The sequence below is a fragment of the Acipenser ruthenus genome, chromosome 25, assembly GCF_902713425.1.
Source record: "Acipenser ruthenus chromosome 25, fAciRut3.2 maternal haplotype, whole genome shotgun sequence".
Lineage (NCBI taxonomy): Eukaryota > Metazoa > Chordata > Actinopteri > Acipenseriformes > Acipenseridae > Acipenser > Acipenser ruthenus.
Window position 1 is genome coordinate 5,474,369 of NC_081213.1, and position 15,624 is coordinate 5,489,992.

Genomic DNA, 15,624 nt, shown 5'->3' on the forward strand with positions numbered 1-15,624 from the left:
CAAATGTATTTACCTTACCCTTTATGCTATATTAAAATAATAAATTGCAATCATATAGTAATAAATTTGTTAATTTAGCAGACGCCTTTATCCAAGGCGACTTACAGAGACTAGGGTGTGTGAACTATGCATCAGCTGCAGAGTCACTTACAATTACGTCTCACCCGAAAGACAGAGCACAAGGAGGTGAAGTGACTTGCTCAGAGTCACACAGTGAGTCAGTGGCTGAGGTGGGATTTGAACCGGAAACCTCCTGGTTACAAGCCCTGTTCTTTAACCACTGGACCGCACAGCCTCCACATATAGTTGTAATTGTGGGTAGATTGAGACACACAAACTGCTGTCACACACACAGAAATACTACAAACGGGCAGGTACAGTTTTAGTTTATTTAATATAAAGACACGCATGATGGTATTTGTTGATTTATCTTCACAGACTCAGAATTGTCATTCTATTTTTGAATGCCCTCCTTCATGTCCACGGCAGCCAGTTGCAGTGCAGTACAAGTCCCAGTACCCAGTAGGATATGAAGTACCCCAGAAGACACCTGGTGACAGCGGAGCATTGTGCCCAGTTCAACAGCAGCTCGGCGAGAGGATTCTGGGGAAGGATCCTCCATTCGGAGCCAGTCTTGCAGGCATCACTGGAGGTGGGCAGCCTGGCACGGCGTGTGTGGCTCTGTGTGGAGGAAGCAGCTTTCTCAACTCTATCTGTACTATAGAAGGGTTCATGTTTCTGAAGAAGATGGGCACTGAACCAGTACAGAACAGGAGACGAGGAAGCGAGGAATCTAGTTAGAACCTGAAAAGAAAAGCAGAAATACTTCAAAGCTGACATTTCTATTTAAACCTATTTACAATGCAAATAAATGATTGATCGAGAGTTTAAGTGTCCATGTTAAAATGTTTAACAAGCCACAGCATTGCTACATACATTAAGGACTATATCCACATGGTATTTAACACAGTTCTGTTTGCACTGCTAAATAACTTGGTGATCTTAAATGAGCCCCCCTGTGTTATTTAATGCTTGGTAGCATTCTGACCTTCTGAAATCTGAGATTTTTTAGGGGACAGTGGGTGGCTTCATACATCCACAACCATCCTTGTATTTATAACATCTTCAACAAATACAGAAATACAACAAAACTGACAGATCAGACCAGTTTCTCAGATGTGTGAGCTGGCATTGAATTTCATAACATTTAAACAAAATATATAGGATTTTTTTTTTGCACATCTATTTTTAAAGCATGCTCTCTGGATACTGTAACTAGTACACAAGCAGAAGAGATAACCTTTAAAATTCTCAATTGTATAGAAATGATCAGAACAATTCGCCATTGTAAATGACAACAGAACACGTTCAGATTATTTCTTCTTCTCTTTCACATTTCACAGGAGCAAGTGTTAATTGCATTCCTGTTAATATCCGGCAGTGTTTTTAACACTTAGCAATGGCTATGCTATATTTATCATAGCAGTGTCCTGGCTCAATGCAGGGAATGTAAGATTCCAAGGACCTCTACAATGATGGAGTATACCAATGAGCATCTATACTAGTTATGTAAAACAGTAACAGGAGGACATCAAATTCCACTTAGCCCTTCACCTGGGATACAACTGCATTTTATTTTTTCATATTTGTGTGCGTTTTATTCGGGTCCTCGTTCAAAATGTGGACCCTTATGCATTGATTGTGTCCGTCCATCTGTCCATTTCTAGCTACTGGTGAACATAACGGACTTGAATCTAGTACTGAGATTACAAGGGCCCTTTGTCCATGTGTGCAATGGTCTCACCTTGTAGAAGCACTAGCAACATTATTACAAAAGGCAACCAGTGAGAAGGTTGCTCATGCTAATAAACAAATGTATTTTAATGACTTCTGGTTTGTAATTGATATTTAAAAAAATTACATAAAAAAAAACAATTACCTGAATATGCATACAAAAGACCCCAAAAGCTAAGAGCACGGTTGCATGTACTAAGTACACAAACACCTTGGGACTATAAAATCCAGAGGCAGGTTTGTCAGACCCTTTTAAGTCAGGGTTTTCTCCTCTCTGACCCTTCTGTTTCCCATCGATAAGCCCTAGCTGCAAGCAGAACCAGGGGTTAGCAGTACAGTACTGCCAGGCAGCTGCAGTACCCAGCACTGTGACAGGCAGCGCAAGGAGGAAGTTTGGCACCTGCCTGAGTTTGTAGTACCTGAGGAACCCCACGTTCCAGTAGACATCCTGTATGTAAGAGTACAAAAGAGGGTACTGGTGAAAACACCAGCTCGGTGAGTCTCTGGTCATATCAGGGACCCGGTAGCCTTTCTTCTCGGACAGCTCAAGTAAAGCATTTGAGATAAGTTCTGGTTTCATCGTGGGTTTACAAAACGTCACATATCCATAATACTGAAAAAGACCAAAAGGCAGGAGAACAACCGCAGTCCCTACAGCCGCAGAGAGCACAAACTGAAAAGAAATCCGAGCATAACTTAAAAACTTGGTCAGCTTTACCGCAGTCCTGCCAACCACTCTGGCCTGTAAAATGCAGCGTTGAAACTGAATGTAAAGCAGGAATCCAACGCTTACAATTCCATTGGAGCGGGTGGCGGTCGCGAGGGCAAACACAAAACAGCTTGTTAACGCCTGTCCTTTCTCCAGCAGCCACATCGCTCCGAACGCCAAGAAAGCAAACAGGCTCTCGGAATAGGCGGCTGCCATGAAGACATTAGCAGGCGTGATACAGTACAGCAGACTGGAGTAATAGGCCAGCCTGCGGTCCTGGAGCACCAGCCTGCCCAGGCTGTACAAAGTGACAGCATTGAGGACGAACAGGACAGAGTTTATTAACACAACAGACAGCAGCAGACGACTTCGGAAATTCAGCAATCCTCCCAAAGGCCAGAAAACAGTGGCTGCAACGGCACGCAGGCTCAGAGGAAGCAGAGGGAAGAAGGCAAAATTGTGTTCATAGACATAGCCGCGTTCAGCTATAAACAGAAAGTGCTCTGCGTCCCAGCGGGAAAGGCCCCCAAATATAACTTCTACCAGGGAGTCCCAGCATTTCGGCTCTGCAACGTGAGGAGGACTGAATGCATCGGGCACGTGGTCTGGAATCAGGGAGTTAAACACAGCCTGAAAAGATACAACAAGACACACTAAGAATGTGAAACGAGAAGAACCCTAAAAATAGTTATCCCAGTGCATTTCTGACAACAGTCTTTAGAAACTTTGGAGTCAATGTACATGGGAGTCACATTTATAAAAAAAAAAAAAATGGAAATAAAAAAATTGTAGTGAGATTTTTATAATTTAAAACCAAGCACAACATTAATTAAACACATCATAATTCCCCATACTAATGTGTAGAAGTGGGGCATGGTGAACAGCATACTCTGCCTGTTTCATTATAGAAACATCTCGGATCTTGTGTGATAGACTATAAAATAGAATGGAAATAAAACTCACTGCATAGCAGTTTGATCCATTCCTGGTTTTACTAGGAGTTTAATAAAAGACACCTGAGCTTGTTACCTATCCACTGTGGCCAATCAAGCTTGTAGTAAAACCTGGAATAGGTAAAACTGCTATGCAAGAGGAGTCTTACTTCCATCCTTGTTTAATTCCATTTCATAATTTATCACACAAGATCCAAGACATTTCTACTATGACATAGGTAGTGAATGCTGTTCACCATGTCCCACGCTCAGCGATCTTCAGTCACGTACCAAATGATGCTGTCAAGTTTGAGATGGGAAGAATCTACTACTGGAGTATCCTACCAGGGAGAGGTTAAAATAACTAATCCAGCAGCAGTCAAACCAACCTGCAGCAGCAGTGTAAGAGCCCTTGAGAATGTTGCAAACTTCACCACTCTCCCCACATCCATTCTTGCTGTTTGAGTTGCTTCTACATCTGTGCGCCGTGTGCAGTCCTGCCAGGTGAAGAGAGAGAACAGTAGTTTAGAGAAAGGATTTTTCTTGGATTTTATTTCAAGAGGGAGTTTCCCCATTGACTCATGGCTAATTTCCAAGCATGATCTGTTGAACCAGCCTTCAGGTACAAATAATGTTCAAATAATCCTCCCGGATTCAGTTGCTGTAATGCCTAAACTGGGTCGGTAGATGGCAATAGCACCCCTTAAGGTCTATGTCCACTGCACAACATAATTCTTCAATTCATTGGATTCATCAATCTCAAGAAAATACAAAATACATGCATTTGAAGAAAAAACGTTACCATTCGGTTTTGCTATTTAATTACAGCCAAACCACCCGCTCTTAATCTAAAACAAGTTTACCAAACTTTTATAAATGAAATACAGACTTGTATGTATTGTTAATAAAGTATGCAAAACTTCACACGAAAGAAACACAGATTAACAGTGACAGTTTGTTTTAGCTCAAGCTACGTTACAGTAGATACAAAAACCAATTGAGAGACTTGCTTGTTTATGCAAGGCTGCAGTGCGGTAATGAGATTAAAATCCACGTAAATAAATTTAATTAAAGCGAGTTAATACATTTTGAAAATACCTTGCGCTTGTTAAATATTTTAGAAACACACCACATCCGTTATATCGAATAATTAAAGCCCAGGTCTATTTAAATCGCATATCTCTCACACTTCCTGTATACTCAGTCAACCATAAGCAGCGCTAACCAAGAGACGAGCATGCGCATTAATGTATGACCGTCTCCGCAGGCGCAGTCAAGTCTTGGCTCGGTCTCCCTTCTGCAAAATCCAATAGCAGAGTCAAAGCTATTCTGTCATAATAAAGAATATTTTTGGCAGAGGTTCCCCTTCTCAAAATCATATTACCATGGACAAAACCATGCGGGTTTACTAAATCGATTTGTAAATAATAATAAAAAAATAATTTGAGGAAATAAGCCACCCTTTCGAGGTAGTGCAGACAGCGCGCTATAAACAGCACGAATGCAAAAACCCACATTTTAATTTGGGAATGCAATTTTACCGCGGCGTCGTCGAAATAGATGCGTGTTGTTTATGTTGAGTACACGGGTCTGCATCTGCTTCTGCGTTCAATAGTAAATCATACAGCACCTGCCCGGGTTTAAAGGGGGGGGGTCTAATCCCGTGTCGCGTCCTTAATTAGACCAGATCAACAAGCACTCCTGTGACTGACTTCGTTTGTAGTCCTGGTTGGCGCCTGATTTGCTACCGCGGTGCTCCACACGCGTCTCATACATATTCATTGTGTCTGCTGCACACATTGCACGTAACGAACATCACAGAAGGACAAACCCCAGCACGCCATTGCAATTTGAGAATACTCGCGTAAATTCTAGTTTCAGCTATTGCTACTAGTGGTAGACGCGAATATTACGTCCACTTGCTCCAAGTATCGACTTGCCTGAAACCAAGCTGTAATTGTATAGAGGTCTATCAGATGTTAACAGTGTAAAGTATCATTATGAAAAGAAAATATATATATATATATATATATATATATATATATATGAATGATGTTATCCACACATTTCATACCTGTTAAACAAATTGTTGCCCTTGTAATTTTGCTAATTTTAAATGTCACATGAAAGGCTTTTCAGCCTTTTTTTTTTTTTTTTTTTTTTTTTTTTAAAGGTAGTCTATCCTTTGTTCTCCACTTTGAAAATTAACCATTACACTACCTTCTATATCTTTAATGTTCTTAAACAATTCCAGTGCTATTTCTAAAGCCCTATACATCAAGGGAGGGAAAAAAGGCCAATTAAAATCAGCCTCCTGGAAGATAATTGTTACTGCTGATTCCAAGGCAGCCGCTCCAGTGAAAAGACATTTGCATGAACAGATCCCATTTCAATAGAGCATAATGAGCTGTGCCCACTAATCCAGACTGAAAACGGAAAAAAGCCATTATACACATTTTATTCATTTACGCTGTCTGCTTCACTATAATCAAACAAGTCCTAATGACCTCTGAGACAGCCTGCCACACTGGCTCCAGGCACGCAGACTCCTCCCAGCCGCCTGTGGCATAAAGAAATAAACCTGGTTTATTTCGCATGTTCGGTCAAGAACGTTACAAACACCCTGATTTTAAACTCTAGATCATAAATATTTTGCAAAGACCTGTTTCCTTCCCATTGTTATGAACGTGCGTCTAATTAGTTGTATTGTAAATTCGAGTTTTGTCTTACAGGGTTAAATCAATACAAAACAAACTAGAAAACATTTCATTTGGATCAAACCAACCCGACTAAACTTTGACGCAACAGCTGGTCTTAAAAATGGAAGGGTGTATGTTGTAAGCAAGTTAAAATTATTATAACCAAGTGTGACTTAGTAACTGAAAAAGAATGTCGCTGGGAAATTTCATCTCCAACTGAAAAAGCTTAATGTTAACTGTTTTGCTTTTTCTACATATGTTTTGCATCCTGGTGGACATCAACATCTTCTGCACCATTTTCATATGGATGCTCTGGGTCTCTTCCTCCATCAAAGCAATTCTGGTACAGATTGTTGGCAGCAGTTTAATACATTCTTCCAAGCTACGAGTAGGGCTGTAATTTAAGTGTAGATTATTGTTTGGTTACATGGAGATTTAGCATTTTTTCAAAGCGTTCCAGAATAAAACACACAACTGTTTCTCTTTGTTCTTTTACTCCCACACCAAACCATGAAAGACTTGGGAATCTAGTGTACTATTTACAGTATAGCCGATTTAAAAATTGTCACGGAAATACCAAATCCAGTCCATCCCAGTGCAAACAATATACAAGTTTAATTTCCCGATTTGATTAAAAATGGTGCTAAATTGGACTCTTTCCTCTCACAAATATTGATGATCCCCGCTGATTCTGCTGATGCAGTAAAGCATAAATCCCTAAATCTGCACACATGACTAGGAGTATAACCTACATATAAAAACGGAAGTGAAATCAATATTCACCCAAAACAATCAGTGTGTCCTGGACTTGAGGGCATATTCCCCAAACCACGAGGAAGACATCCTGTTGCAACAGACCTTTAATTCAGCACAGACATTATGAAAGGTGTTGCAGGAGGTGTTATTCCATCCCTTATAGTATAATACAAACTTTCACAGGCCATATATACAGTACCAGTATATCCCCAGTCTCAATGGCATCTAGGAAGGATTTCTTCATCAGGTGAGTCTTCTCTTGGTTCAGACTATGGAAGCAGTGCAGACCTATTTTTTTCTAGTCTTACCTGGCATATTTGAATGCTTAATTATTCAACTCAAACATGGAATTCATTTAACACTAAACATTAATGTCTTTTGTGCCATTGCCTTTCCCTTTAGAATTCTGTCCAACCTGAAATGGACTAGCTTCTAAAACATTTATCAAATACATTCAGTAGTTATTTATTTGTGGAAGTTAGTGAAGGCTGGGGTAGGTGATCCCGTTTTAGTTTTTTCTAAAGAATCTTCACTAAATGAATAAAACCATCACAAACGTCTTACGAAGATTTAATGTACATTTATTCTTAACACGTGGAACATATAGTATAAAGATTTCATACTGAATAAATGATATTCATTAAGCCAAAAAAAGGAAAAAAGAGGAATTTACATCAAGTTTTTAGCTACATCGTCTGAAATACAAATATGCAGAATCCATATCACTGAAAATAAAATTAAAAAAATCTCAAATTGTGTTTCTTCATCAGGGTTTTTTTTTTTTTTTTTTTTGTTTTTTTTGTATCAGGAGCTTCAACTGAACCTAAAACGTTTTGTTTCTCCACACCTTGATTCGAAAGAATAAAACGTGATCCGCTGCAGTCTCAGGAGCAGAGCAGCTAGTTTACGCACAGCAAGAGCTGCACGTCACCCCTCTAGGGAGATACAGGCCAAGACAGGGGGGTGGGGGTTAAATTAGCACATGGCGGGATTTGATGCAGGGAATTAAACTTGTGTAACCTTTCCGTCTTCCGAGATAAAAAGATCAAGAGCTCCAGAGGGTGAGAGAAAGAGAAAGAGAGAAAGTGTAATGTACAACGTCATATATACATCGCAGCAAGGCTGCAGCTAAAGTTGAAAACCAGTTCTAAGAGGTGATTTCTTTTTAAGGGTAAATTCATACAATCAAGGGATTAGAAGAGGTCGGGGTGTTGTAGGTTCACACGATACTTTGGGGGGAAAGCCATTTTTTTCTTCAACGTTAACTAAAAACTTTTTTAAAAACTACAGTTTTGCTGCAGAGCCAGCATTTCTCAGTGTGAAACAGTATTATTACAGTATGTTTACAGTTTAATTTTTTTATTTTAAGGTGTACAGTACAGAAAAAAGTCCTACAATCTACTGCACAGGCCTCCCATTTAAAGACGTCTGTTCACAGCTGGTAACCTGGTTTCTGTAGACTGAATATATAGCATCCAAGTTACAGCAATTATACCACAAGAGTTCAGAAGTCTATTTAGCTTCCAAATATGAACCATAAAATTGTATTTTATTTTTATCCATGCCCCCGATTTGAGAGCCAGGGCACATTTTATTCCCCAAACTCACTGTAAACGAGACAGCAACTTTGGTTACAGTTGGTTTTTTGTTTAAAAAAAAAAGTCCTTCCCGTTAGGCAGCAAACACTCTCCTGGACAGGGTTTCCCATCTTTTGTATCTTTTGATTTTTAATCCACAACTACTTCATGATATCCTTCCGTCGTGAGAAGCAGGGGGGCGAGGGCAGACAGTGGAATCCGAGGTGTTTTTGCATAAATAAAAAGGACAAAAACAGTCAGTTTTCTCTAAGTTTTCTCCACTCACGCGCAACAGACACACAAAAGGGTGGGATCACAGGAGCATCCCACGGCTGTCATGACTGGCCTATTAAAAACAGTACGTCACAAATCACGTGGGACACCAGCGAGTTCATGAGGGGGGAAACCGAGATGTCCAGTAGCCGCGACTCGTACAACGTGAACTCCGAGTGGTTCTCCTCCACTTTGGCCATGGCGTGGAGGGCCCGGGCTGCCCGGCGCATCATGTCCGCGCTGGTGGGCTCGAAGGGGGGGTTCTGCATGTGAAGGATGCTGGGCTGGCTCTGTTGGAACTGGGTGGCTGCTAGACTGTCCTCCAGGAAGCCCAGCAGGTTGCCGATGCTGCCCTTCTGCACGGCAATGGCTCGGGCCGCCAGGCTGTCACCTTGGGCCAAGTTGGCGAGGAGGACAACAGCCATCTCCCGGCACACAGGGATCTTCCGCTCGCCTACCAGGCGGACCAGGGTCCCGTAGAGTTTCTCTAGCCTGCTGAAGGGTGGCGTGGCCAGGATGAGGTCCACATTGTTGTCCTGGATGCTGAGCTTGCTCAGGGTCTCAAAGACCAGTCTCTGGGGGGAGAGCACGCCATTGACCCCCAGGGTAGGGAAGGGGTCCTGGGCCTCAGCTGAGGGGCAGACTGCCCAGTGGAGCAACCCGTCGAGGATGGGGAGGCAGATGCTCTCAGGGTAGAGTGAGAGATCCAGCTGGCCAGAGATGTTGGCCAGGGTGACCAGGGTGTTCTCTCGCAGCATCTCTAGACAGTCCCACCACCACTCGTCCTTCTCGCAGCTCACGCCCTCGTCTTCCTCCTCCTCCTTCTCGTAGGTGAGCGGGGCCTGCTTGCGCTCGGGGTGCTCGTGCTGCAGCAGGATAAGCCGGCCCAGAATCAGGAGGAGACCCGGGTGCTTGGACATCTCCAGGTCATTGACCGGCACGAAGGACAGGCTGCGGATGATGTTTGAGACGCAGACGCAGCGCTTGGCCAACGAGTCCTGCCAGTCTGCGATGGTGCTCAGGGGGGTCTCGTCCTTGCTGCGGGGCTCGTCCTCCAGGATTTTGATGTTGCGGTGGCTCTGGGTGGCACGGTTGATGCTGAAGGGGAACTTGCTGTTCTCCCTGTGGCTCTCCGGTGTGCCTCGCACAGCCTCCTCGGTCACAGAGCCCGGCCGGGCAGAGAGCACATCATCTATGGTTGCTGTGATGCTCTTTTCTAGCGGCTGCTCGTCACCGCTCTTCGCTTTCTCCCCCCCTTCCGTTGCCCCTTGCTTGCTTTCGGTCACAGCTGGCTTCTTGTGGCCGGCGACAGCAGTGGCTCGTTTCCGGGGCAGCAGCATCTTGCTTTCAAAGTGGGTCTGGATGTGTTCCGTGGTGTCTCCGCCACCAATGCGCCAATGCTGCAGCCCGCTATCGAACTCTTGCAGTCTGCCGAGCTTGCTGGAGCAGTCCACCACGAAGGGGTCTTTCTTACGCACCATCTTGATGGGCAGCTTGTCAAACTTGCTGGCTTGCCGGGGCTTTTCAGCGTCAGTCTCCTGGGAGGGCACGCTGGGTTTGGGGTCCTTCATATCCATTTCCCCCTCTGCCTTATCCTCGCCCTGCTCTTCCTCTTGTTTCACCTCGGCTGCAGGCTGCTCTGCTTCCTCAGTCTGGTCTTCATCGTCTTCTTCCTCCTCCTCCTCTTCGATATCCTCCACCTCCTCCTCCTGCTCCTCTTCATCCTCAGAGCCTGATGCCCGCTCACTGTTCATATGCTCTGGATCCAGCAGGGTGCGCTGTCCAGGATCCCCTACCTCGTACTCCTTCAGGATCCCAAAGATCTCGATGAGGCAGCGCCGGAAATATTCCACCAGCAGCTCCAAGAAGCCAGGCAGCTGCAACAAAACACAAAAGTTACTCAGATAAAACATTGAACTCATTCTTAACACACCCCTGTAAGTTTGTTCAAATTGAGATTTTCCTCTATAGTTCTCATGTAGCTTTGTGACAAAGTCTGATTTGGAAAAAAAAAGGAATTTTTTACATTGTGTCATCTGTGTCACTTTAGATCCTGCTGGGGACTCACCTGGCAGAGGTTGAAGGTAGCAATGCTGTTGTCATCGTACAGTAGAATATTAATGGTGTCTAAAGCCCAGGTGCTCTCCGCTAGCAAACCAGATTTTAAGGACATCATTATTTTCCAGGCCTCAGGAGTTCCTTTGGGAAGAGACATTGAAGATAAAATTAAAGTGCCCATAGTTTTTACAATTATATTAAAAAGGGGGGTTGTTGATTTAGTCCAGTGCTATTATAAATAGAAGAAACGATTTAAAACAAAACTAAAGGCAGGAAAGCAAACCTGCAATGACTAGATTTAGCCACTTGGTGCCGTCAAACCTAAAACGACAGGATATTCACTTGTGCAGTTCTGTGGTTTGGCCAAATTGTGTAAGACTTTGAAAACCTGTGAATGGCCCAAGACTAGCATCCAGATTTCCCTTTGAACTATTAATTATGCAGTTAAAAAACAGCAAAAACACAGAAGTCCTAGGCTTGCGCACACTAAAATCTGCAGGTGAGGACTCAATCTGAGCCGCACTCTTACCGATCTCTTTTGCGGTTAGTCGCCGGCGAGGTTTGAGGATAGGCTGTGTTGCCTCGGTTGAACCCGGTGGGAAAGTGATGTCTCTTCGTATCAGAGGGGGCTGAACCGGGCTGGGGGTGATGTGCGACGCAGGAACGGGTGGGCCAGCCTTCTGCATCTTCATCCCCGAGTGCATGAAAGTTGATTTGCTGGGGGACGTCCGGTTTTCGACAGGCCGGGGCATGGGGGCAGGGCTGGGGACCTGCGGAATGTGGTTCTGCATGGCGGGGGGAGTCTGGTAGTTTGACTGCAGGGGCCGGGTCATGGGGGGCACTGTGCCCGAGGGGCCGTACTGGGGCTGGCGCTGGGCCACGTGGGCGGGCCACTGTCCTTCGTGGTTCATCCGCTGGTCAGAAGGCATCATTTCCTCTGATCGGTTCATCCCATGGTAGCCTGGGCCCTGCGCTGGGGCCCCAGGACCCTGTCGGTTGGGGAAGTTGTAGCCCATCTCATTGCGACCTTGCCACATGCTACCCTGAGGACCGTCCGGGGTGGACTGCATGGGGCTGCCCATCATCTGCGGAGGAATGGCCTGCTGGGAGTTGGGCCCTGCTGTGGCCTGTACCCTCTCTCGACCGAACTGGAAGGGGAACTGGTTCTGTGGGCCTGGGGGCCGCCTGTCTGAGCCGGGGTAAGCGTTCCCATACTGGTTGTACATCTCCTGCTGGACTGGGGGCGCTGCCTGTTGCTGTGGCTGTGGCTGTTGCTGCCCACTGAAAGGAACATTGTACATCTCCCCCGCGTGGAGCTTGGCAGGGGGTCCATAAACCCCATCCACTGGGCGCTTATAGTTCTAAAAGGAAAGTCAAAACACAATCAATGTGAAAGACTGCTTTCCACCACTGTCTCTCTAGGTTAAAATGCGAGCACAAGTGTGCAACACACAACTCTTGAAAACGCATCTCTTTAAAAACATCTTGTGTATGGTAAAAACAACGTAAGCTTACTAACTGCTGTGTTGGCTTCAGTTAATTGTGTGGTGCTTGTTTGAACAAGTTATTCGCCAAACATGTTTTTTAAATATAGTAACCAATTTGTGAAATGGATTTAAAATCAACACACCAAATAATTCATGGTTTGTAATGCTTTTGAATGTACTTGGTTGTACAATCAAGGGGAGCTCTGTTGGCACCAGTGAAATGGACCTGGCTGCAAGCCTTACCTGCTGTTGCTGGCCATACATTCCTGGCTGCTGGTTGGGGTAGGGACCACCAGGTGGTGCTCCTTGGCTAGGGTACTGATTTCCATAGGAATCGTGCCTGCAAATGAAATGCACAATTCATTAGGAGAGGTATTTAGTAAGATAATGAATTCAGATTAGCTCTCGCAGATTAAAACATCTTGTTTTAAGGAGTCCCTGTTGTTGGCAACATGGCAACCAAACTGTACGGGTATTCTGAATTGCTGTGGGACATCAGTAAGCTAGAGGAGTCATGTAAAGTAGAGGGGGCTGTACTGTACTGACCGTTGCTGTGGCGGGTAGCGGTTTGGCGAGTACATCCCCGAGTCTGCGTTGGAAGGCATCAGGTTTGGCTGTGGAGCTCCTGGTCCCATGCTCCCCTCAGGACCCATTCCAGGCTCTTGTCTGAAACGGATGAAAGAGATCTTGAGGATTCCCTTAACCCAGGAGGTTTTTAACCACTTTCCTCAGGAACGGAACAGCATTTACTATTTTAGTTTCAACAAGTTCCCATCTCATGTGGTAGTTCAACATACAGGGAGAAGGCCTTCATTTATAGTCACTTGGTTTTTTTGGTGTCACTGCCATAGAAAACACAATTCTGAACAGCCAGTCTCAAAATGCTGCATTATTTTTTTAATAAAGTTGTATTAACCTTATGGCAAAAATGTGTAATTGTTGTTAAAGAAGGTTTGACTTTTTGATAAATCTGACTAACGGCACGTTATCTGGTAAATTAAGCGTCAAGTATAATGTACCTCCGGTCGTAGCCCGGCCCATAAGGATACTGCTGCCGCTGTCCCATCGCCATGTTGCCCATGGAGCCAGGGGGAGGCCGGTTATACTGCTCAGTCATCCCACTGTTGGGACCTTGTCCTGGGGACATGAACTGCTCACCACCTACATTAGGAAGGACCAGAGATGACATTCACTCAGTAAAGTCCAGGTACCTTGCAGCACTCGCTAGAACCCAGTGCTGGATAATTTAAGTACATACGCTACAAAAAGTATCCACAATTAGGATTTGCTCACCAAAATATTTGTAACTTATTTGTGCAACATCAAGATTAAAAAGTGACTTCTATGTTTTGTAAATCCTGATGGAGGTGCACAGCACCAAAACATTGATTGACAAGATGCATTTACCAAATGCTCCACTTCATAAACAGTTACCTAAAATATTCTGTGGTTAGTCTTGTTAGTACAAACAGTGCTAGAATGTATTGGAGAAAAGTCCTTGCCTTTCCGCATGGCACCAAAGGGATCCTTGTTGGGTTCGTACTGCATCCGGCTCATCATCTCAGGTTGGTATCCGGAGTTGGGAGTCATGGAATTCCGCCTCTGGAAAGCGGGATCGCTGCTGTCCGCAAACGGGTCCTGGAGGTTTACCATGTTGGGCCTAAGAAGTGACAAACCACAACAGAGGTTATTGTCAGACAAGAACTAGTTGGCTTCAGCTTTCAGTACAAAATCAAAAAATTGGGGGACATTCTAGTGGACAGTGCAGCTGTATATGTCTGTATGGATGTCACTTTTAGTAATGTTAAATCATGGGTAGATGACACTTCCAAATCTATATATTTTCAGCTATGCATGGACATTTGTTACCAGAAGCAATTTCCACTGCAGCAAGTATACATCAGTGTGATACGCATGTTACAGACACAGCTAGTTTTAACTTGAAGAAAGATTTATTTTTAACAGCTTTTTAAGGCAGTTACATAAACATTCAAGGATTATATTGATCAGACTTCCTGATTTTTCCAAAAATATTACAATGAGTCTTCGTGGACTGCCAGCCTCTATCCTTGAGCCCTACCCTTCAGAAGGCAACCCTTGTGGTCCTTTATTTAAAATTCCATTACTGATCTAAACAGTACCTGACTCCAGGCATGGGTGGCATCTGGCTGTGTGGTGTAGAAGCCGGAGTGGGGGGCTTCAGATCTCCTCCCTCTGCCATCGAGCTGCTGGTGGATTGGGGAGTCTGAGGCCCCTGCAAGGACCCAGAGCCCGCTGTGTGGAACACAAGCACAGACATGGTCAGAGGGCACTTTCACACCTAGTTCACTTGCAAGTTATTCCAATCGTAGTTCACACTCTCCATGGTGTTTGCTGAAGTACGTCACTTCCACAATTTGCTTCGCTGTTTGGAGCGGTTCGCTTACAAGTCAACTGCAAAAAGTTGAAAAGGAGCAAAGTGGCAAACGTACAGAGTCCCCTTCCAAGCGCATTTCAAGTTATCTCGGTTCACTTGGATTGATGCACATCCAGGTGCGACTCTGTGGTTCAGAGGTTTCACATATCACTCCAAGTGAACCAAACTTCAATCTGCATCAAAGGGTCAAACGAACTAGGTGCGAGTGCCCAGAGACACACAGAAAGAGTCTGTTGGCATTGACCATGCAGGATTTCATAAAAAGTAGCCATGGTGATGCAATGATAGAATAATGGATTGAAGCTTTTAAGAACTGAAGTTTACAATTCACTGCAGAGGGATGTCAGCGCCACCTATTTACCTTGTTGTAACCTGGTTTTAAACAAAGCATAACACAATGTGTTTGAAATACTAATAAATCAGAAGTAGGATGTCAGCATTTCTGTATGCAAATGCAAAACAGTGCTGATGACTCACCTCATGTAACCAAAAAATGAATCTATCATGGCTTTAAAAAGGCCGATCTTAACCACATCATTTATTAGTAATAAAACCTTTACTAGGGAAGCAATAACACTAACCATTACATTTACAAAAGGTTTCTACTTATCCTTGACCTTGTTGTCAAACAAATCCTGCCTTCACCTACAGCTTTGGCCAAAAGTTTTGCATCATCATGTAATCAAAGAAACTACATAATGATGTCGCAAAAGTCTACCGGAAGCCATAATAGTACAGTTTCCGTGTTAGATTTAGAATATAAATATAAAAAGGCAAATGAAAAAAATGCAGAATGCTGAATATTCTGGCTTTATTAGTCTAATAAGTCTGGCATGAGCAACCATTCTCCTTAATAGTTAAAATGAGTTTGTTTTAAGCACGACCCACCGAATCTCTTGGGTTTATTCTGTGAATACTGGGTT

The 15,624-nt window shown here is 43.9% G+C and overlaps 2 protein-coding genes across 9 annotated transcripts in view; both read right to left on the reverse strand.

Annotated features, from left to right (window-relative positions):
* Positions 1 to 370: 370 nt before the first annotated feature.
* On the reverse strand, positions 371 to 7,322 carry LOC117413248 (GPI mannosyltransferase 2-like). 7 transcript variants are annotated; one of them, XM_058999532.1, is made up of 4 exons: positions 7,090 to 7,322; positions 3,825 to 3,932; positions 1,940 to 3,133; positions 371 to 804 (listed from the first exon to the last, which is right to left on the reverse strand). In XM_058999532.1, exons 1-4 carry the CDS (start codon positions 7,132 to 7,134, stop codon positions 475 to 477), a joined length of 1,677 nt encoding a protein of 558 aa, XP_058855515.1. In that variant the 5' UTR covers positions 7,135 to 7,322; the 3' UTR covers positions 371 to 474. The 7 variants fall into 7 exon arrangements, with proteins under 7 accessions (XP_058855515.1, XP_058855519.1, XP_058855517.1 ...); XM_058999536.1 differs by lacking the exon at positions 7,090 to 7,322 and adding an exon at positions 6,918 to 7,046; XM_058999534.1 differs by lacking the exon at positions 7,090 to 7,322 and adding an exon at positions 5,066 to 5,346.
* A 128-nt stretch (positions 7,323 to 7,450) lies between these two features.
* The window catches only part of LOC117413993 (AT-rich interactive domain-containing protein 1A-like), a 56,418-nt gene continuing 48,244 nt past the window's right edge, over positions 7,451 to 15,624 (reverse strand). For both annotated transcript variants that reach the window (XM_058999531.1, XM_058999530.1), the window contains 8 exons: positions 14,427 to 14,559; positions 13,788 to 13,945; positions 13,305 to 13,446; positions 12,832 to 12,951; positions 12,529 to 12,625; positions 11,328 to 12,159; positions 10,809 to 10,939; positions 7,451 to 10,617 (listed from right to left, as the gene is read on the reverse strand). In XM_058999531.1, coding sequence (XP_058855514.1) covers positions 8,803 to 10,617; positions 10,809 to 10,939; positions 11,328 to 12,159; positions 12,529 to 12,625; positions 12,832 to 12,951; positions 13,305 to 13,446; positions 13,788 to 13,945; positions 14,427 to 14,559 — 3,428 coding nt within the window. In that variant the 3' untranslated portion in view covers positions 7,451 to 8,802. The remainder of the gene's footprint in view (positions 10,618 to 10,808; positions 10,940 to 11,327; positions 12,160 to 12,528; positions 12,626 to 12,831; positions 12,952 to 13,304; positions 13,447 to 13,787; positions 13,946 to 14,426; positions 14,560 to 15,624) is intronic.